This window comes from Electrona antarctica, assembly GCF_951216825.1.
Source record: "Electrona antarctica genome assembly, chromosome: 14".
In the NCBI taxonomy this organism is placed as follows: domain Eukaryota; kingdom Metazoa; phylum Chordata; class Actinopteri; order Myctophiformes; family Myctophidae; genus Electrona; species Electrona antarctica.
The window spans coordinates 44196525-44220413 of record NC_136795.1 but is presented as its reverse complement, the minus strand read 5'-3'; the positions used below and the strand labels follow the sequence as shown (position 1 = coordinate 44220413).

General features: G+C 44.1%; 1 protein-coding gene across 1 annotated transcript; it reads right to left on the bottom strand.

Moving 5' to 3' along the window:
• Positions 1-4606: 4606 nt before the first annotated feature.
• LOC306937222 (keratin, type I cytoskeletal 10-like) lies at positions 4607-16592 on the bottom strand (the record flags this gene model as incomplete). Its single annotated transcript, XM_079520887.1, has 8 exons — positions 16327-16592; positions 12683-12811; positions 10763-10845; positions 10344-10512; positions 9695-9850; positions 9212-9343; positions 5294-5517; positions 4607-4622 (listed from the first exon to the last, which is right to left on the bottom strand). Exons 1-8 carry the CDS (start codon positions 16555-16557, stop codon positions 4607-4609), a joined length of 1140 nt encoding a protein of 379 aa, XP_079377013.1. The 5' UTR covers positions 16558-16592.
• Positions 16593-23889: the final 7297 nt, after the last annotated feature.

The window sequence follows — 23889 nt, the reverse complement described above, 5'->3', positions numbered from 1 at the left end:
GCTGGTTACCGTGTTACCACTACCACTCACTGTTCTGGTTAGAGTGCTACCAGTACCACTTTCTTTGCTGGTTAACGTGCTTCCAATACCAATACCAATACCAATTCCAATGCTAACCAATGTACTGGTCAGCATGCTACCAGCACTACTTTCTGTTAACATCCTACCAGTATCACTCACTGTACTCCTTAGCCTGCTATCAATACCACCTGCTCTGCTGGTTAGCGTGGTACCACCACTTGCTGTGCTGTTTAAGATGCTAGCACTACCAGTCGCTAAGCTGGTTAGCGTGCTACCAATGCCACCTTCTGGGCTGGTTATTGTGGTACCACTACCACTGGCTGTTCTTGTTAGCATGCTACCAATACCACCTGCTCTGCTGGATACCGTGCTATCACTACTGCTGGCTGCTCTGGTTAGGGTGCTACCAGTACCACTTTCTTTGCTGGTTAACGCACTTCCAATCCCACTTGCTGTACTGTTTAACATGCTACCAGTACCACTCACTGTGCTGGTTAGCATGTTACCAAAACCACCTTCTGGGCTGGTTAGTGTAGTACCAATACCACCTGCACTGCTGGTTAGAGTGGCACTACTACCGCTGGCTGTTCTGGTTAGCATGACACCAGTACTACCTTCTGTCCCGGTGAGAGTGCTACCACAACCGCCACCATTTTCTGTGCTGTTTACTGTGTTGCCACTAACACTCATTGTACTGTTTAGTGTGGTACCAATACCACTTACAGTGCTGGTTAGTGTGCTACCAATACCACCAGCTCTGCTGTATAGCGTGCTAGCACTACCGGTGGCTGCTCTGGCTAGGGTGCTACCAGTACCACTTTCTTTGCTGGTTAATGTACTTCCAATAACACTCACTGTACTTATTAGCATGCTTCCAGTACTACTTTCGGTATTGGTTAGCATGCTAGCACTACCACTCGCTGTACTGGCTAACATGCTACCAATACCACCTGCTCTGCTGGTTAGTGTGCTACCACTACTCGCTGTGTTGGCTAAGATGCTAGCACTACCACTCGCTGTTTCTGTGCTAGTTAGTGGTCTACCACTATCACTTACTGTGCTGGCTTGCATGCTACCAATACCACATTCTGGGCTGGTTAGCGTTGTACCACTACCACTGGCTGTTCTGGTTAGCATGCTACCGATACCACTTGCTGTACTAGCACTATCGCTGGCTGCTCTGGTTAGTGTGCTACCAGTACCACTGGCTGTACTGGTTAGCGTGCTACCAATACCACCTTTTGGGCTGGTTAGCATGCTACCACTACCGCTGGCTGTTGTGGTTAGCATGTTACCAATACCACTCACTGTGTTGGTTAAGATGTTAGCACTACCACTCGCTGTATTGGTTAAGATGCTACCACTACCACTCACTGAGCTAGTTAGCATGGTACCACTACCACTGGCTGTTCTGGTTAGCATGCTACCGATACCACTTGCTGTACTAGCACTATCGCTGGCTGCTCTGGTTAGTGTGCTACCAGTACCACTGGCTGTACTGGTTAGCGTGCTACCAATACCACCTTTTGGGCTGGTTAGCATGCTACCACTACCGCTGGCTGTTGTGGTTAGCATGTTACCAATACCACTCACTGTGTTGGTTAAGATGTTAGCACTACCACTCGCTGTATTGGTTAAGATGCTACCACTACCACTCACTGAGCTAGTTAGCATGGTACCACTACCGCTGGCTGCTCTGGTTAGCGTGCTACCAGCACTACTTCCTGTGCTGGTTATCATGCTCCCAATCCCACTTGCTGTGCTAGTTAGTGTTCTACCACTATCACTTACTGTGCTGGTTAGCGTGCTACCAATATCACCTTCTGGGCTGCTTAGCGTGGTACCACTACCATTGGCTGTTCTGTTTAGCATGCTACCAATACCACTTGCTGTGCTGGTTTGCATGCTAGCACTACCACTCGCTGTACTGGCTATCATGCTACCAATCCCACCTGCTCTGCTGGTTAGCGTGCTACCACCACTCGCTGTGTTGGTTAAGATGCTAGCACTACCACTTGCTGTGATGGTTAGCGTGCTAGCACTACCGCTGGCTTCACTAGTTAGGGTGCTACCAGTACCACTCACTGAGCTGGTTAGCGTGCTACCAATACTACCTTTTGGGCTGATTAGCGTGGCACCACTACCACTGGCTGTTCTGGTTAGGGTGCTACTACTACCACTCGCTGTATTGGCTAACATGCTACCAATACCACCTGTTCTGCTGGTTAGCATGCTACCACCACTCACTGTGTTGGTTAAGATGCTACCACTACTACTCGCTGTGCTGGTTAGCGTGCTAGCAATAACACCTTCTGTGCTGGTTAGCATGCTAGCACTACCACTGGCTGTTCTGATTAGTGTGCTACCAGCAGTACTTTCTGTGCTGGTTAACATGCTCCCAGTCCCACTTGCTGTGCTAGTTAGTGTTCTACCACTATCACTTACTGTGCTGGTTAGCGTTCTACCAATACCACCTTCTGGGCTGGTTAGCGTGGTACCACTACCACTGGCTGTTCTGTTTAGCATGCTACCAATTGCTGTGCTGGTTAGCGTGCTACCAATACCACCTTCTGGGCTGGTTAGTGTGGTACCACTACCACTGGCTGTTCTGGTTAGAGTGCTACCAATACCACCTTTTGGGCTGGTTAGCATGCTACCACTACCGCTGGCTGTTGTGGTTAGCATGTTACCAATACCACTTGCGGTGTTGGTTAAGATGTTAGCACTACCACTCGCTGTATTGGTTAAGATGCTACCACTACCACTCACTGAGCTGGTTAGCATGGTACCACTACCGCTTGCTGTTCTGATTTGTGTGCTACCAGCACTACTTTCTGTGCTGGTTAACATGCTCTCAATCCCACTTGCTGTGCTAGTTAGTGTTCTACCACTATCACTTACTGTGCTGGTTAGCGTGCTACCAATACCACCTTCTGGGCTGGTTAGCGTGCTACCACCACTCGCTGTGTTGGTTAGGATGCTAGCACTACCACTAGCTGAGCTGGTTAGCGTGCTACCAATACTACCTTTTGGGCTGGTTAGCGTGGTACCACTACCACTCACTGTATTGGCTAACATGCTACCAATACCACCTGCTCTGCTGGTTAGCATGTTACCACTACTACTCGCTGTGCTGGTTAGCGTGCTAGCAATAACACCTTCTGTGCTGGTTAGCATGCTCGCACTACCACTGGCTGTTCTGATTAGTGTGCTACCAGCAGTACTTTCTGTGCTGGTTAACATGCTCCCAATCCCACTTGCTGTGCTAGTTAGTGTTCTACCACTATCACTTACTGTGCTGGTTAGCGTTCTACCAATACCACCTTCTGGGCTGGTTAGTGTGGTACCACTACCACTCGTTGTGTTGGTTAGTGTGCTACCAATACCACCTTCTGGACTGTTTAGCATGGTACCACTACCACTGGCTGTTCTGGTTAGCATGCTACCAATACCACTTGCAGTGCTGGTTAGCATGCTACCAATACCACTTGCTGTGCCGGTTAGCATGCTACCAATACCACTTGCTGTGGTCGTTATCATGCTAGCAATACCACTTACTGTTGTACTGGTTAGCGTGCTACCACTACCACTTGCTGTACTGGTTAGTGTGCTAGCACTACCACTTGCTGTACTGGTTAGTGTGCTAGCACTACCACTTGCTGTGCTGGTTACCATGCTACGATTAACACTTGCTGTGTTTGTCTTCTGACTTGCATGGATAGATTTATCCGTCAACATCATAGTTTCTCTCTGCATTTGGCCCACTGTTTTTAGTGCTGTGCTGGCTTGTGTTTCAGGAATCGCTCTGACAATATTACTTATGTTATTGACCTGTGACTTTGCAACTTCGACCACCACTTCCTGCCCCTTTGCTGAGTCTTTCACCCCTTCCTGCAATGTTGCTGACTTTTCAACCTTCTGCAGTATTGCTGACTTTTCTACCACATTCTGCACTTGTGCTGAGTTCCCTTCCACTTGGTGCACTGCACCCTTAACCCCCTCAGATGCAACCTGTCCATTAATAGCCTCTGCATTTGTCACCTGACTTGTAGTCTGAATAACTCTATCTTGACTTTGCAGATGAGTTGAAATCGCAGTTTCTTTTGGTACTTGGTCCACTGTTTTTACCTCTGTGCTGGCACGTGTGTCAGAAACTGTTCTGATGACCTTTCCTATGCTATTTATCTGCGATTTAGTAGTTTTAATAGCAGTTGACTCATCTCTATCCTGGCTAATCTGTGATGCGTCCACGTTCACGGTTTTGTCAGTAATTACTCCCACTGAGCTACCTGCATCCAGCATCGTTATTTTCTGGCTGCTGATTGTCATGGATTGTCTCCCTGTGCTGTCGACTAGAGCACTTCTGCTGGGTGAGCTAGAGGTGTCTCTTCCATCGACGCCCTGCCTTTGGTTTCCAGTGGATGTCAGTGATGAACCGATAAGACCACTGGCATTGATCGTTGTCGTTGATGAGCCACCTGGGTGTTCACCATGGATTCCTTGAGCACTTCTCACATCATGAGTTGACCTCGTGGTTGTCACGGTTTGTGACATCAGCCCTCCTGAGGTTGCGCTGATGTGGTCTCTATTGATCTCTGCACCTGGCCTCACAGCGTGGACATCAGTGTGGTTATCAACTAGCTGGAAGGTGTCGTTGGTTGTAGGCCACTCGGGAGAGATGTGATCAGTGGAGCTGTAGTCCAAACTTGAAACACCGTTGATGCTAGTTAATGAATAAATAATACAATTAATTAATCTTCTCTTAAGACAAGCCCCCAAATGACCTAGGGCAGTGGTTCCCAAACTTTTTCATGTCAAGGACCCCCAAATTGACACTCATTAGCCCCGCGGACCCCCATAAAAGAGGATTTGTACGGCTCTAGCAGTGATTCTCAACCCGTTTAATTTCAAGCACCCCCAGTTTGACATGCATTAGTCTATGGACCCCCATTTAATGGCATTTATATCTCTGGGACCCCAAATTTATATTGTAAAATCAATGTTAATTTAACTCTGAGAGTGTACAAATGGACCCATTAGGGTCCATTTGGTTCCATTTGAGTTACAGACCCATAAGGGTCCATTTGGTTCCCAACTATCATTTAGCTGGGGACCCCCTGGAACTCCCTCAGGTACCCCTGGGGGTTCCCGGACCCCACTTTGGGAACCACTGGCCTAGGGGTCATTTGCATGTTGATTGGTATAGCATCAAATTATATTGTATTCTATGTATATTCTATGTTGCCTTATTAAAATGAATGAAAATGTGTACCAGTTCCCCTTCATGCCTTCCAGCAGTCTCCTGTATTGTTGTATCTCTGTCTCCAGCCTGTTCTTAATATCCAGCAGGTTCTGGTGGTCCTCTGCCTGCTGGTCCGAGGTGTCCAGCACCATGTTCAGCTCCTTCTCAAAATCATCTGCCCTTTGCTGTAGGTCAGCCAGCTGGACACTGTAGCTCTCTCTGACCGCCATCTCACTGCTCTCCAGCAACGCACCCTGAGGACGGATGGATAGATCCACAGTTATATACTTAATTCAGAGGTGGAAAAAGTCCTCATATTTATTTACTTAATAAGAGTATGTTTCCGTAAAAGTCCAGAATTCAAAATTGACTTGAGTAAAAGTACAAAAGTATTGGTGTACAGTGCTCATTATGCAGTTTTCAAATGTATAGATATCTTTTGAAAATAGCAGATCAGTGAGCTTGTAGATCGGCTATTTTCAAATTGCCAAAATGTATAGGGCTGAAGTGGTTAATGTATGTTTTGTAATAATAATCAAAATGTAGTAGGCCTACAAAGCAACTAGTAACTAAAGTTTTCAAATAAATGTAGTGGAGTAAAAGTACAATATTTGGATCTGAGATGTAGTGGAGTAGAAGTAAAATTATTAATGAAATAATGAAATAATGAAATTGTAGTACAAATACCTCAATATTATACTTAAAGGACCACTTCACCACTTTTCAACATATCTTCATATAATAGGTCCTCACTAATAATCTTGAAAAAATGGCGCAATTTTTTTCTACTGTCTACTGTCTCCTATGAGACACTGTCTGTGTCTCATAGGAGGGCTGTGGGCAGTTCAGAAACCGTCTTCCAGTGACATCATCGATGGGGAATACAAGCTAATAAAAACTGCAGGCTTTCTAGTCCTGAAAAGTTGCAATGCGAAAATGGAAGCCATCGTTCTCACGATAATGAAAATCTAAACATTTTTGTAAAAGAATCTTGTTTAAAAAATAATCTGCCTAATGATGATGTCACTGGAAGACGGTTTCTAAACTGCCCACAGCCCTCCTATGACTGAGTAGAACAAAATCGTGCCATTTTATCATGATTATTAGTGAGGACCTATTATATGAAGATAGGTTGAAAAGTGGTGAAGTGGTCCTTTAAGTATGCACTCACATCTGATGTGTTAAGTGTTTAGTCAAAGCAGAGAAACTGTCATTTCAAAACGGTCACTCGGGATCGCCTGCCCCCCCCCCCCTAAAATTGGCCATAGCCACTTACCCAAATGTGCAACATTTGGCGCTTTTAGACTTATTATAGCGGGACATATCCCTAAGCTCCTCCACTGCACCACAGAGCTCATATCTAACTCCCAAATTGAGGATGGCTGCATTTTTGCCTAGTGACCGGCTGTGTGGTCTGTACATAGTCACCATTGCAGTCACAAGTCTGTATAGTTTAGATACACACATCCCCGGGTATGGATTAGTATGAGTCTACAAACCGAGTACAATGGCACACAGTTTGGCTGCTGTATACCTAGAGAGCGCCCTTAGCGTTCTTGCGCAACAGGTTACAGAAACAAAAAATTGATGTCAAAAGCAAAAACGTAGCCTCTAAATGTCAGTGTGTCACTTATTTTATTTTAAATACAATGCTTGAATCCTCCTGGCTGTAGTTGCATAAACATTGAACAGATTGTGTATAGATTCTGAGACACAATGTGACTTGAATGATCCAGGTAAATCCACCTGAGGGGGTGTGTGAATGCCAATCAACTGGTACGACCTTTACATTCACAATGGCAGCCTGCTACGACTTGCAGCCAGCCGCACCCATTGCTTCTGAAGTTCTTAGTGCTTTTTCACATCATGGTCGAGGCACAACATTCTTGATAACCTGACAACTGATATTCAGCAGCCAGGAGTTTCGACGCCATTTTGTAATGTTGACAGCTTTGACAAAGTACAAAGCGCATTCAGGCTTGTTTTGGTCGCCTGGAGTAAACCTCTAAAATGGGGTGTTTCTAGGTTGTATGGTGCCCTGGGCAAACCTACCCTGCCCCCTTCCCCATCTTGTACGATGGGGTTCGATTTGTAAAAAAAAAAAAAAAAAAAGAGAGAATAAAAGAGGTGGGAGGACGGGACATGTTCTTTAGCTTGGCTCGTAGGCCTACAACATGGTGAAAATAGACAATCTACATTACAATCTCACAGCGCTGTGCACCTGTAGATAGCCTACATTTTCTGTATTTTATTTAAGAAAATAAATTAACCATGACAAATCTTTGACAAATTGACAATTTTAGGGACACCAGGTCTAATGTGCTTAACAAACATAAAATTGTAATGTTTTTTCAAACATAAATATCAAAACTGTATACATTTGTTCACTTACTAAATTAGAATCAGTGCAGCCACTCCGACAAGGTTAACTGGCCAACACGGTTAAATTATATCAGCATTGACATGACGTGCAAATGAGCAAATAGAAACATCAACAACTTTTCTGCCTGTGCGACGTCTCTGCGTCTGTGTGTGACCTGTACCGCCCCAGATGAGATGCCGCCCTGAGTAGCAGCACCTGTGTCATCCATATCTACAGCAGTGGTTCCTTTTTCATGTCAAGGACCCCCGAATTGACACTAATTAGCCCGCGGACCCCCATTTGAAAAGATATGCCAGGGACCCCCATAAGAGAAGACTTTAACGGCTGTAGCAGTTATTCTCAACCCGATTAATTTCAAGGACCCTCAGTTTGACATGCATTCGTCTACGGACCCCCATGTAATGGCATTTCTATCTCTGGGACGGTATCCGGAGAACTCGCCAGTTTTCCGCCTCGCCGCGGTTTAGTGCATTTTAGTTTTACTTCACCTTTATTTAAATTGCATTGAATTGAGAGAGAGAGAGAGAGAGAGAGAGAGAGAGAGAGGGGGGGGGGGTAGTTGTTTAGAGTTTACACTAGATGAAGTAGTAATGCTAAAGTTTAAAGACCAAAGTACCGAAACAATGTAATTCATTAGTAAACAATATCCTGAAATATCATTGGTATTCACATACTCACCTTTTTATCATTATCTAGCTGACCATTTAATTGCACAAAATAATTTGATCACTTTGGAAATGAACTATAACATCTGTGGGTTTGACATACTACACTAGACGGCACCCGGGTGAGCAGTATGACTTAGCGCCCCAGCCTGTGTCCTCCGTGAGGAGGAAGCCCAGCAAACCTCAGTGAGGCCTTTAGGAGGGCCATTATAATCCACCCCTCCTGAATGGAGTGCCTGGTGCTGGGAGTCTGGTGCAACGCACAGGTCCTGGGCCTGGTGAGAGCAGGAGTGGACCTGGTGAGACGTAGGAGGGGCCCGGTCAGGAGTCAACCCACAGAGCCTAGTCCTTCCACGCGCCAGAATTTGGTTCTCCCAGTCCGTAGCAACGGATTGTGAGGCCAGCTTGCTCATTCCCTGATGGACTGATCGAGGGTAGCTACTAGTTGGGACGTAAGTCGGGATTTGATCAACCCCGGCTGGGTCGCCTGAGTGAGGGGTATGATGTTGGTAGACTCAAAACCCTGTTGACCTCAGGAAAACATCACTGAGCATACGTCCCAGGTGCATCCATGCGACGTATTTTTTAGTTACACTGATGAAGACAGCATGTCAGCATAATGATGAAGACATTGATGCAGAACTTTCGATGCGGCTAGTTGGAAAACATGGTGAGTTCTACGGTATCCTCTGGGACCCCCAATTTATATGTTAAAATCAATGTTAATTTAACCCTAACGGGTCCATTTGGTATGTACACTCTCAGAGTTATACAGACCCATACGGGTCCATTTGATTCCAAACTATCATTTAGCTGGGGACCCCCTGGAACTCCCTCAAGGACCCCTGTGGGGTCCCCGGACCCCACTTTGGGAACCACTGCTGTATGGCACAATCGTACCTGTCCCTGCAGCTGTGTGAACTCTGCTTCCAGGTCCAGCAGGGTTCTCCGTAGCTCGTTAAGCTGTGATTGGACGTCCTCGGACTCCTCCAGTGAGGGGCGCGCATCCTCCTGAGCGCTCAGCATGGACACCTGGAGGATGGGACCACAACACCTTTGTTTGTGTGTTTTATTTATTTGGTAATATAACTACAGAGTAATGACTAACAAAATGTATAGTCGTATATTGAAATAAACACACACCATGTCATTCAAGATGCTCTAACATCATTTGAATACTACTTAAATACAAACATTAATTTAAACATGTAGACTACATGTGAAATTCCAAATAATTGAAATGTTTGATAATACCCATTTAGCCATTATGGGTGATCCCCTGTCTGTACATCCACATTTGATAAACCGGCATGCCCCCTTGTTTTATTTCTTTTTTTTAATTATTATGAATACTATTATTATAATCATTTTCACGAGGTATACCTGGTCGTTGAACCAGCTCTCTGTCATGGTGCGGCTCCTGGTGACGAATGTCAGACACTTCTGCCTAAGATCTGCCAACTGCTGAGTCAGTTCTGACTCGGGCCCCTGCGATATGGCGACCACCCCTGACACTTGGGTCAGGAGACGCTGTATTTTCTGGATATAGAAGATAGATAAACATTCAGACAAAGAGACACATACATAACATTGCTATAGCAATACTACAAATACTACATTTTGTTTCTCATTTTGTAAAGCACTTTCTAACCTTATTAAAGGTAATGCATTATAATAATGACGTTTCTTTTTTTTCTTCTATTGTTATTATGATTACTACTTCTGTTAACCCATTTTGGGCGGGAACCCCTTTTAGTGTTTTAAACATTATGTTATAATTTAGCTATTGAAAAATAGCATATCTACAAGCTGAAAATATTTATTTCAGAAAACTGGAGGATTTAGAAGATTTTTTTTAGATTTAGATTGTTTAGTGTGTTGTAGAGCTGTTGGAGTTGCTGCTTCAAGCGCGTCCTGTCCGGTGTGTGTGTGTGTGTGTGTGTGTGTGTGTGTGTGTGTGTGTGTGTGTGTGTGTGTGTGTGTGTGTGTGTGTGTGTGTGTGTGCGTGCGCGTGCGCGTTCAGTGCTCTTACTGTGGCGAGCTGTTGGAGTTGCTGCTTCAAGCGCGTCCTGTCCTGTGTGTGTGTGTTCAGCAGGTTGCGGAGTCCAGGCAGGCTGTAGGTCTTCAGCTCCTCGTAGACCAGCCTCAGGTCTGTCAGGACGGCCTGCAGGGACTCGGCATGTGCACGCTCCTGGTCGCTTCTACGGTATACAGCAGAGCACCACGACATTGATGCAAGTGTGTGTGTGTGTGTGATACAGTATCTTTGTGCACGACATATACAGTATGTGTGCGAGTGAACCTATACGGTATACAATTTACAATTTACTGCATTGCTGTGTGTGTGTGTGTGTGTGTGTGTGTGTGTGTGTGTGTGTGTGTGTGTGTGTGTGTGTGTGTGTGTGTGTGTGTGTGTGTGTGTGTGTGTGTGTGTGTGTGTGCGGGACTAACTTGTCTGTTAGGTTGTAGACCTCTTGCTCTGCGCTAATCAGCATCCGCTCCATTTGGGTCAGAGCTACCTGAGTCTCACCGATCTGAGAGAGAGAGACAGACAGACAGACAGACAGACAGACAGACAGACAGACAGACAGACAGACAGACAGACAGACAGACAGACAGACAGACAGACAGACAGACAGACAGACAGACAGACAGACATCAGACTGTCCATTATTGAAAACACCACCCTGGTGAATCGGGAGACCTTGCAATTTCATATGAATATTTTCTGTAATGTATAATGTGTTGCATCAAGGAGTCCTGGACCGTCGTCCATTCATGAAATGAGTAATAGGAAAATGAGGGTCACCCCTTTCATTAGAAGGACAATATCAGTCACCAGGAGCAGCGGGGGTGTCTCTAACATGGTTTAACCACCACAATGGAGCTTGAGATTCGCTGAAGGTTTTCAACATTTGGCAGCCCATAAAATGTAAAAACCTGTAGGTTCCCTAATGCAATTCCAATGGTAAAGCTCTGTTGTTTTCACCCCATGAAGGAATGGCGGATTCGGCCACGCCCTGAAATACCCGCATGTGAGTCTCAAAGAATTACATGAATGTTGTGGTGGCAAAATGGCCGCTGTGTGAATATATAGTCTATATCACTGGTTCCCAAACACTGGGTCGGGACCCATTTGTGGGTCGCGGATCCATTTTTATGGGTCCCTTTATTTTTATTTTTCTACATTTTGTTTTTAATTATTTCAAAACATTTAAAAAATATATATATCATGAATTAAAACCACAATTCAATGATCTTTTTTTGGTAGCCTAATTTCATGAAGAAATCAAAGAAAGATCAAGCAATTCCATAAATTAGAAAAAAAATGTTTAAGATGTAGTGAAAATAGCCGATCTACAAGCTCACAATGTGGCGCGAAGCGACACGTTGTGAGCTTGTAGATCTGCTATTTTCACTAGTTTGGGTCCCGGGCAAACATCTCTTTTCTCTTTTGGGTAACGGGCTAAAATGTTTGGGAAACACTGGTCTATGTTACTCGGCCAGTGCTGTTGTACACAAACCTGAACACCCTGATCAACGTTCAACAGTGAACATTCTTAATAAGGGCCTTTCTCGGCCCCACCCCTCTCCCATTTGTTTATATTTTGTTTAGGATCCAAGATGGCCACAGCACCAGGGGGGTGGTGCATAGACTATATAAAAGGATAGAGACTGATCTGGCGCAAAGCTCCGCCCCCCCCGCTATTCATGTCAGTGGAAGTTGCTCAGTGGCGTTTTGAAGCACCCGGAAGAGCCTTCTACTTCCGCCTTTTTTTTTCGATTTGGGCACCAACATTGGTGTTGGTGCCCAAAATGCGGAAGTGCAAACGCGCTCAACGTTAAAGCCCAGCTGCACGGGGTTTCCCAATCATACTTCCACGGGTCCGCCTGCAGTCCCTCCTCTTACCACTAGGGCCCAGTGCTTCAACGTTGGAAAGCCTCACTGGCCCCTTGGGGTGGTGGGGTGGAGGTGAGCGGGCGGGGTCGACATATGCCCTTACTTGGCTGCATTCAAGACACTTGCCTTGTGTGAGTGTCTGACACCTGACTTGTGTCCGAACACAGCTTTGATGGATGTGTTCCGCCCCCCCTCCTCCCCATCAAACAAAATGTTTGGTCAAACCATATGGGCTTCCATTGGAAATGCATTGGAGCGGCCATTAAACACAGACACAAGACAAACACAAGACAGGTGTCTTGTGTGAATGAATGTGTGAACGCAGCCCAGTAAGGTCATATGTCCGCCCCACCCCCTCCTGGTGCTGCGGCCATCTTGGATCCTGAAACTTCCACAATATGAACAAATGGGAGAGGGGTGGGGCCGAGAAAGGCCGAGAGGATGTTTGTGGAAGTGATGGTGATTCTAACCTGTGCGATGAGCAGGTCCACGGTCCACACATGTCTCTCCACAAGTCTGAGGTCATTAGCAGACTTCCTGTTCAGCTCACCCTGGATCATTTGCCTCAGTCTCTGATTGGCTGCCTCCAGTGACTTGATCTGCATCCACCAATCAGAATGACGTACACATTAGTCAAGAAAGTTTACGCTCTCTCTCACTCACTCACGCACGCACGCATGCATGCACGCACGCATGCATTTTCGGTGCGCCTTCATAGGACAGCTATAAAGTAGGCTTAACTGTGTGGGTGAACCAATTATGGAAGATACAGTAGAAAGTTGAAATGTTTTTTTAAATATTTGTTAATAACCTATCTAGTAACCAGCTACCTATCTATATTGGTAGGAGACAGGAGCACAATTATGTTTGAAAAGCTACAGTTCCAAAGAAACAGTAAAAAAAGGATACAATATTTGTGTAAATCCTGACTGGGTGTGGCTGAATGTTAAGTAGTACAGGTGTAACTAGGTATCATCTGAATGAGTGTGCTCCAGCTGTCCCACCTGATTTAAAAAAATATATAATGATATACATAATCATCTTATTAGCCCAGTGTGATCATTTGTATGCAAGCATTATGTGTTGTATGGTTTCTAAATGCTAGGATCTCTTCGATGGATTACCTTTCTCGTGCAGGGTGCTCCCCGGGGGGGACTCCTGTGTGCTGCTCTCTGTGTGTGTCTCTACTTATAGTTCCTCCACTGATCTGGCTAGACCTGCACTTATTCCGCTCCGACCCCTTTTCCACCGGTTGGTTCCCAATGGGAACCGGTTCAGTTGTTTTTGTGTCTTAGTCCATGAGCCAGAGCTCCAGAATTGGTACAGTACGTTCATTATGAATTGAGTGTGTAAAACTATACCTATATTAAATTGTGTATAAGATCAATATTGTATATGAATACGATAACCCTTCCACAGTAGTAGCTTTTTCATATTTTGTATTTTTTGCATATTTTCCCTATATAATGCCTCATTTGCATATTTAAAAATTGTAATACAATAAATCATTGTCTTTGTGTAAGTAATCAACTGGGGAAGTTTCATGGTGATAACAATCTTATATAAGTATGGTTTTACAGATTCAATTCATAATTAACATTCTAATTTTGGAGCTCTGGCTCATGGACTAAGAACCAAAAAGAACTGAACTGGTTCCCATTGGGAACCAACCGGTGGAAAAGGGGTCTCAGTTACTAACCCCACGAGGCCATGACATGCAACTAACTCCATTGCGTATGTGTTCCCACTTAACAACCGCTCAGTAAGTAGATCCACTCATTCTCACATTCTCTCTCACAGACATGTACTGTGTTTGACAGTAAGGCCCACCTCATTTCAAGATAGAATAAACTATGTCTAGACTATTCCAATGTCCAAAGCCTTGCTAACCTGACTTGTGATGCTATAGAGCGTCGCAGTCCCGCCCCCTGCCAGGGCCCACGAAATGATTCCCCGTTCATTTTCCTCATAGACTTTTCAAAAAGTATTTATTTAAAGACCTTTTAAGCCTCGTACAAAGCCAACTCGAGTCGTGACAAATCATGACAACAAACACAATTTTTTGGGCCAAACAAAGAATTAGAAAGAAGAAGAAAACGGCAGGTTCAAACACTTTTTGTTGTTGTTTTTCTTCTTTGTAATTATTTGTTTGGTCCAAAATATTGCGTTTGTCGTCATGATTTGTCACGACTCGAGTTGGCTTTGTCCGCGGCGTAAAATCATTTCCTGGGCCTGGCGTCGTCATGAAAGGGGGCGGGACTGCGGCGCTCTATTGCTGGCACAGCTGAAGGACTGCATGTTAACTCTCTGATGACTATTCAAAACAGGGTTGACTTTCTGCTTGCTGAAAGGGGAGGGGGGAGTTCATTTTCTATTTTCAGACGAATGTTGTTGTCTTCATCCCCAACAACACGGCGCCCGATGGGTCCGTTTCTATAGGCGCTGGCTGGACTCTGTCCACTGAGCTGAAAGCAGCCTCTGGGATCAACAACCCCATAACTGAATGGATGGAGAACTGGTTTGGTAAATGGAAGGGTTTCGTTGCATCTTTCTTTCTTTCTTTCTTTCTTTCTTTCAGCTTCTATCCTGAACTCGTGTGGTTGTTGTTGTATTCCCTGCATACGTGCTTTTTTTTTTTTTATATAATGTTTATCCCACAATTTTATAACACATTTTTCACCCCTGTGTCAATTATCTAATGTGACTGGGCTCTCTATACCCTCCAACCTAGTCCCCATATATGGGGGACATGGGGAGAGCAACGGACTTAATTTAACTCATGCTTCCTTCATGCCTATGAGTGTCTTGTCTGCTCTTAACTTCACCAATTAAAGGACGCGCAGAGATAGCGTGCTCCATGAGGGTATTTTAAATTATCTCACTGCACTATTTGTTTGTTGTCGTCAAGAGCTAACTCCATCAATCCTCTGTCAAAATGATGAACTTTGGTTCCGATTGAACCAAAGTTTTGGTTTTACAAATCTTTCAAGAAAAAAGTGCTAATATATTGTTGCGATCACAATTTTCCTTACCAACGTCATTATCAATATAAAATGTATAATGACACAAAAACCTGACTTGTGATGCTATTGCTGGCACAGCTGAAGGACTGCATGTTAACTCTCTGATGACTATTCAAAACATAGGGTAGCTGTTGACTGTGATCACAATGTTCCTTACCAACGTCATTATCAATATAACATTTATAATGACCCAAGAACCACTGAGAACATATTACTTTTTCAGTCAATCGATAAGCCTTTTGTCCAGGAAGGCTTCGTGGTTTCAGCTACAGTAGAAGTGCACATGGGGATTCATGCTGGTTAAAGTTTTGATCTGTAACTCGCATGCATGTCATACTCAGGATTCCAACCCTGGTTCCCCCCAGCATGAGCACCAACACTTGTATTGTTGAGCTATTAAAGCCTAATGGACAGCACATTTGGGAAAGGTGATTTGTTTCCATTTGAGTTTCATGCAACACAGGTGGGAGAAGCGGTCCTCAATAGAAGAGCAGGGAAGCCACATTCCAACCATGCATGGACATGCAGTTGTGTTAGTTATATTGTATTAACATACTGATTTTATTCACAAAACAAGTTATGGATTGCTGCAACCTATGCAGGCTGCGACCCCTCCCAGAATATTCATATTTGAACTCGCCCCCATGCCTACCGCACGCACGCACACACACGCACGCGCTTCAACATGTATAGGCATTACATTTTGTTTGACTATGTTCCACAGATAGATATTCTGAAAATAGCAGACATACAAGCTCAAAACACAATCGTAATTTGTGTCTCTTTCTTATATTTCTTGCACATTTTTGGCAAATAACAAATGACAGTTTTTATGATATAGTTTGTTGATTACTTTTGAAGCAGTAATGGTCTGTTTTCTCTTCTTTCTTTCTTTTATTTGTAGGTATTAAAAAGATCTTATAAAAGTCCTTTATTTCTTTTATTTGTAAAATAAAGTAGCCCCCCCCCACCCCCCCCCCCCCCCCCTTGGGGTCCCGGCCCACAGGTTGAGAACCACTGCCTTAAGGGACAGTCACTCAAGGGGCCATGCACTCCAGCGTGTCCTGCCCTAGCTGAGGTCAGTCACGTACCTTGGCGACGTACGAAGCCACTCTTTCGTTCATCTGCAGCATGGTTAGGTTGTCCTGGACTCCGCGGCTCAAAGACAAACTCCTGCCGTTGGTTGCGACGGCTGAGGTATACGGCATGGAGATATAATGGTCATGGTGACCAGGATAGCCACCGCTGCTGAACGCCTTTCTCCATCCCAGCGCTGCCCGCCAAGCCTCTCTCCCACTCAGCACCATCTGCCACGGATCCATCTCTCCCTCTACCTCGATCCCTGCTTTCTTTCCCTTTCGAATCTTCAGTTACTTACAGATACTTTGGCATCGCGGCAGACCAGGGGTTTGTTTGGCACAGACACCATCGTCAATAACACATTCTCTACGGTTCTGTAGCTGCTGTCATTGTGTCGCCTGCGTACGACCGCCTACGTTAGCCTAACTGTATGTTCTAGAATCTCATCCCATCCAGCTCAAAACAAGTGCTGCTTGCCAACCTGCTTTCAGAAAGTTAAAAGTACAGATTCCACCCAAAGGGTTATTTTCCCCTGGAGGGGAGTGCTTCATATGGCTCAAACACTTGTCTCCCATAACCGTTAGAACGTGACATTTAAAACAGGTCGGGGCAAGACGTCAAGAACACTTAAATGTTGTTTTTATAACTCCTATTAAAAGGAGTATCATGTTGTCACTTGCATTCAGTGCCCACACAGCTCTTTGGATCTGTAGGGGTTGAGCAATTTCAATGACCTTGCACCCTTTTAATATCCATAATTTAATCCTAGAACAAAGCTTTAACCACCCCAGGCTCAACACTAGTGCAACAGATATTCAGATTACTTCAGGTTTCTCTGGTTGACAGCAGAGATTTCCTGGCTTGTTTGTCACCTGTTTGGCACCGAAGCTGTGGGGCATTCAGTGAAGGATTCATCTTCCCACTGAATGCATATAATTGTGCCAGAGGCTGTCAGCAGTAGACAAGACACATTACACAGGTATTGAGGTCAGACTAGCAGAGTACAAGCAAGAACCTGCTTCTGTCACATCCTTAAATCAGTTGGGCAGAGACATACAGCACCCAGAAATGTTCTTGTTTTTCATTGATACTTGATACTTTTATCTATCAAGGTAAGGCAATAGCCAATACATTACCATAGCTATTACATTCATTGCTATTAAAGACTGTGTGGGAACACATCTGAAAAGGAGCAGCAGCTAAATTGTCTTTCCTTAATTGAGCAGTTACTGGCTGTCTAGCCTCGGAGGCCACAGGCAATTTTTTTTTCAAACTGGCACTCCTCACGTTCAATTCTGGATAAAAAGGCCAAAACAAAATCTTGCAGATCCCATCCAACGAATGGGTGTAAGTGCAATGGCTTTTATTGGCTCTGCGTTTGTGTCTCAGATTTGGAGCAGATGGGAGCTGCCTTCCTGATTGGTGGGCAATCGGAATGGAATTTGGAATCTGACAGATAAATCATGATCACATGACTAGAGATATATATAACGTGGATTGATTTGGATCAAATCTATGGGAATAGTAGCTAGAAGTGTTTTTTAGAAGAAAACGTGCAGCACATTTTTTTCACTCTTGTACGTCATACGGTTCATGAGAGGTTGTAGAGCAAAATGGAGCAAAAACATGATACCCGGGATTCATAGGGGGAGGAACAGTCTATTTTTAAACATACAGTATAGGGGATTTATTTTGTCCTATAACAGTGCAGTTCTGCCGGTCTATAATGCAGGTCAGTTCTAAATGGTAAATAGTGCATTCATATAGTGCTAAAGCGCTTTACATATTATTTGTGCATTACTTTACTACCCCTGAGCCACTGCCGTTGCTGTTATCTATGCTGTCAGAACGCTGGAAGATAATCATAGAGCCATATAACACAGAGACTGGATCATATACAAAATGTATTTAGTCTTTGTCGACAATCATCAAAAGTAGCAATAATCTGTCAATCTAGAACGTCACAATGTTTCACGATGCAACATGTTGTGAGCTTCTAACTAAAACTAGCACTAAAACGAATAAAACCCCAACTAAAACTATAGCCTTTTGAAAAGATTAAGATACGAGAAAATCCGCTTTAAAAAACAAATGAAAACTGAAGATGAAAACAATAGTCAAAAGAAAAACACAACTGAAAAATGCCAAAACTACAACATCGGGCCACACCCTGCACAGACTATAGTGCCATGTGTTTAAAGACATTTTGCTTTTTGGAGCATTTTATTTTGAAGTTTCAATCTGAAACGGAAAGCTGTGTGTTTTTGAACCAATCAGAGCATTGCATCCCTTCAGGGAATGGGACGTAGCTCTGCTACATGTGCGACGCGTGCACGCGTGTGCAATTTGTTTGCTTATAATGTTTTCAGATACATATTGTATCGTGCTGCTTAAGTTTAACACGACTAATGCATTGTCTGGATGTCATCTTGAATGAGATTAAAAACGGGGTAGTTCTGTAATCAAAACGAGCTGTGTTGGGAGGACGACACAGCTATGGGAATCAAACAGGTGGATGAAATCAAGATTGATTTATATTCATGAGAGTAGCGATACATCATCACGCAGCATGCTGTTGTTCAAAGGAATTAATTAGGCTTTTTATATATAAAAATACACAAAAATGGAAATCTGTTTTGCCATATATTGTTAGGTATGCCCATATGATGACCACGGATATGCTCTAAAAGTGTTTTCATTTCCCTACACCTACGTCTTTAAACCAGGGGCCTCCAGTAGCAAAGTACAGCTTGTTGGTGGTGATTACAAACTCACAGTAAATCCTCATGATGTAACCCTTGGACTATTCCAAGGATTGAGGACGTGTTTGCTAAACGGGATATGAGTCCTTGCTTGAACCTTTACAATGTGAGATGAGATATGAGATATATGAGAGAGAGAGAGATAGAGATAGAGAGAGAGAGAGAGAGAGAGAGAGAGAGAGGGGGAGACTTAATTCCACCACTGTGTTGTAAACAGTGCGTCCAGTACAGTGTTTAATTTGGAAGGAAACACAGACCACTCCTCCACAGGAAGTGTAAAAGCAGGACATAGTTCATTTGGGGTTGCATTAAAGTGTGACAACACTGACGCAGGAGGAGAACAGGATACCATATCATTACCATACCCACCATGGGCTTCCTCCCTCTCTTCTCCACTGAAACATGGACGCTGTTGGCTGTGTTCATCTGCCTTTTTGTTGTGTAAGGATGAACTTTGAACTTTGTTAAGACTCGAACGGTGAAAAGCCAGAGAAATGAGAGACTGTATATAGTGTACAGGGTGCATTACAGGGCTGTAGTGGGGCAGGCGGATGACTATAGTATGTGTTTGAGAAGCATAGGTTGTCGACTGCTTTGTTTCTATACCACTGGTGGAAAGTACATTCCCTCAATACTGTACTTAAGTACAACTTTGTGGTACATTTACTTTACTTGAGCATTTCCTTTTTCTTTTTTTACTTTACACTTCAGCACTACATCTTGGAGGCAAATATCGTAGGCTAATAATACTATTTACTCCAATCGATCGGTCACGGTCATCGGACGATATTCACTCAGAATGACTCGAGCGGTGATCGGCGATTTACCCGATCTGGAGAAACCAATCTTTTATACCATTTAAGTGGTATAAAGGTAAATCAGATAGTATATCGTTTTGCATCTCCCCTTGCTCCCCACACACACAGGAACAGTTTTGACATAATTTGGGAAAAGGTTAATTGGAGCGATATGTCTCCAGCGAAGGTGGAAGTCAATCGGAAGTGCGGAAGGCACGCTGCGTCGCTGGCACTCAAGTGACTACTGGCCAATCACAGCACGTCTTTTCCAGGACAATTCAATCCAAGGGATCTTTTATTGGCGTGGGGAAACAAACGCGCCTCTGATTCGATATCGAGCGTCCCCTTCTGTGATGCACGTGGAAGCTTCCACTGATGCTTCGCAAGGAATCTCGGGAAAGCTTGCCTACTCTCGAGAAGCACACGCTCAGAGCACTGCATGCCCCAGAGACCTTTGGCTCTGGGGCGTTAAATTAATTTAAATTGTCACCAGGTTATAGCGATATTCCACGGTATATCGATATATGATATCTCGTTACATGCATTAAAAATTAGCCATTCTGCATAATGAAGTGCTTTTATGGCTGGTACTGTGAAGTACTGTGTATCTTTATGTCAATACTAATGTCATTTCACTCATTTCAATTTTGAATGCAGCACTTTTACTTGTAACAGAGTATTTCTTCATTGTAGTGTTGCTACAGTAAATTGTCTGTCGGGTGGAAACCTCATTATGTCCAAAACTGTTACTTTTGAAGATTCAAATTCAAAATCTGTACAGTATGATCAAATATAGCGTCTGATTCCCGCCCCCTTTCATGACGACGCCTGGCCCAGGAAATGAATCACAATGCATTTTTCCCATAGACATTTCAAAAAGTATTTATTTAAAGACGTTTTAAGCGTCGTACGAAGCCAACTCGAGTCGTGACAAATCATGACAACACACACAATATTTTGGACCAAACAAATAATTACATAGAAGAAAAACAACAAAAAAAGTTTACCGTTTTTTTCTACTTTCTAATTCTTTGTTGTCATGATTTGTCACGACAAGAGTTGGCTTTGTCCGCGGCGTAAACGTCTTTAATAAATACTTTCTGAAATGTCTATAAGGAAAATGAACAGAGAATCATTTCCTGGGCCATGGTAGGGGGCGGGACTGCGACGCTCTATAGGGCGCTCATTTATGAAATAGAACATAACAAGTTTGAATATGGACATAAGAGGTTAATTCTGCCGGACAGCAACGATATACAGAATCTGGTTAGGCTACTTCTTCCGCCACTGTCCCCATGTGATTGTGTCTGTAGGTAATATATGCTGACTGCACGTTTCTGCTCTCTCCATGTCATGGCGTGCAGGTACGGCCGCAGCTCTTATGGGGTATTCGAGAGGATGGGAATCCCTTGTGTCAAGCCAGTGCTGTACTTTGGCACCATTGGTAAACTTGACAAGGTGTGTGGAAGAATCCTTGTACTGTATTTCAGAGTTCAATGTTCAGATGTTTCTCCCCAGCTTGTAAAACTGTCTGGCTTAGCCAGACGATTGGAGATCTCCACCGGCACCTACTGAAGTTCCCCTCTGGGCACAAGTCTCCACCAGGATAATAGCGTTTGTGATTTGTTTGAAGTGATATAAACAGTGTTTTATTTTTTTGCAATAATATGCCGTCTGGTGGTTGTATAACGGGGCAATAAAAATAAATATATAACAGGTAACAGGTTATGTATTCATAATGTTTAGTAGTGCGCATGCAAAGTTGTACACAGATCGGTGCAGTTAGGCCAAAACATTAGCCTGTTATAGCGCCACCATGAGGCTGATTTGAGTGGGAATGTGCGTGCATAATTTCACGGAAATCGCACGCTGTGTTCAAGATTTGAGGCATTTTGTTCAAAACGGACAAATCCTGCACTATGGGGAAGAGGACAGGGCTGTGTTGATCACATGATTATAGAGATAGTGTACTATTATACCGATTTGCGTCATGTATGGATAAAATGTGTATGAGTAATATAAAGAAATGTGTTTTGCAAACATCAGCCTCATGGTGGCGCTATCACAGGCCATTGTCGAGACACACACACACACACACACAGACGGACGGACACACACACACACACACACACGGATGGATGGACGGACGGACGGACGGACGGAGTGCTAAACATACTCTCCCCATGCCTTCGGCTGGTGGAGACAATAATAAACAGTGGAGAAAACTCTCTGCTGACAAGCCTATGTATACGGTATGCATGCCCACTTAATTGGAATATGAATTCCGATGCCGTCCCAATATAAAGGAGCACCGTAAAGTCTATGCATTGGTTGTGCTGCAGTGCAGTTTTGCTAAAATTTGCCTCATGATGGTGCTATAACAGTGCCCCGACTCAAAACTTATTTCCAATTATACCCAGCAGCAAGCACGGTCAGGACCAGGACGAATTAGTGAAGTCTCTATTGGGGCCATAGATCAAGTCAAACCAAGACTAGTCAGATCTGGCCCAGAATATCACCTGAGTTCTACCAAAAAAACATTCTGCCCACTAAGACGGACGTCCCTGGATGAATCAGAGAGAGTCCGATCGAAGCCAGATCAACTTAAGTCATATCATAACTTAACTAGTCAGATCTGGCCCAGAATAAGCTATATTATTTCAACTGGTGAAGACGTCCTGGAAATTACGTAAAGATCATCCCTATATGGGCTGTGATCTGGCCTAGTCCTGAACGTCCTGAACATCACCGGAGGACGACATCATGACGTCATCATGACATCATTTGGCTTGCTGGGTAGCAGCTGCTGTGGCCCTGCATGGTTTTAGTGGTAGACATGACACTGATGTTTGTGAAAGTGATGAAGAGTCTTTTCATCTCTCTGTCTTTTCTCATAGGTTTATTATGTTGAAGACATGATGTCCTCAAAGAAGTTTGGGAAGATTTGGGGGTGAGTCCACAAAGCTGTAGTACAACTGTGTACGCACGGTATACATACTGGTTCTCAGCACAGCTATAGGATCCAGGAGCTATTGGGGTCCCAGGGGGTCCCTAGCTATCGGGTCCCGGGAGCTATTGGGGTCCCAAGGGGGTCCCATAGCTATATGGCTAATAGTTGGGAACCAAATGTTGTAACTGAACGAGAGTGTTCAAATTGAACCAAGTGGACCCTTATATTACTGTATTGTGCCGAATATAAGACGACTCTGATTATAAGACGAGCCCCATTTTTCAAGACTAATTTGTGGAAAAAGAACATTGAATGTCATATAGTCTTGTCCCCGATTTTAACACGACCCCATTTTTTTAGGATATTTCCATTGGAAGAAAATAAATCTAATATTCAGGCCAATGGGGTAGTTCCATTTGTACACTAGCTGAGTTCAATTAGATGATTTTACAGTGTGGATTGGATTCAGAGATAAATAACTCTGTGGCCTAATGCATATCAAACTGGGTTCCATTTTCTACGTTCATGTTTTGTGTTTATTTTTGAGTGGTGCAACCACTCCAAGAACAGCAATGTCCGTGTTAACCTATGTTTGTGTGTGACTATGTTTGTGTGTGACTATGTTTGTGTGTGACTCATGTGTGACTCATGAGTGCCAGTAGGGGCGCTGTTGTGCCAGAAACAGAGAGAGAGAGAGAGATAGTGCTGCACTGTTGCCTGCTAATGAGAGAGAGAGAGAGAGAGGGAGAGGGGGGGGGGGGGGGGGGGGGGGGGGGTTGCACCACTCTGTTCACACGGGTGTGATTTGTTATTGAATTGCCTGGTATATGAAAATAATTAAAACTGGTGTGATGAGTTAAGTCAAGTCCTCCCCCCATGTCATTTAGTAAATCATTGTAAGTGCAGGACATGTAGATAACGGCACCACCTGACCTGTGTTTAATTGAGTGATAGGTTGTTTTATATGTTGAGTCTATGTGTGTGTGTGTGTGTGTGTGTGTGTGTGTGTGTGTGTGTGTGTGTGTGTGTGTGTGTGTGTGTGTGTGTGTGTGTGCTTACTGTATA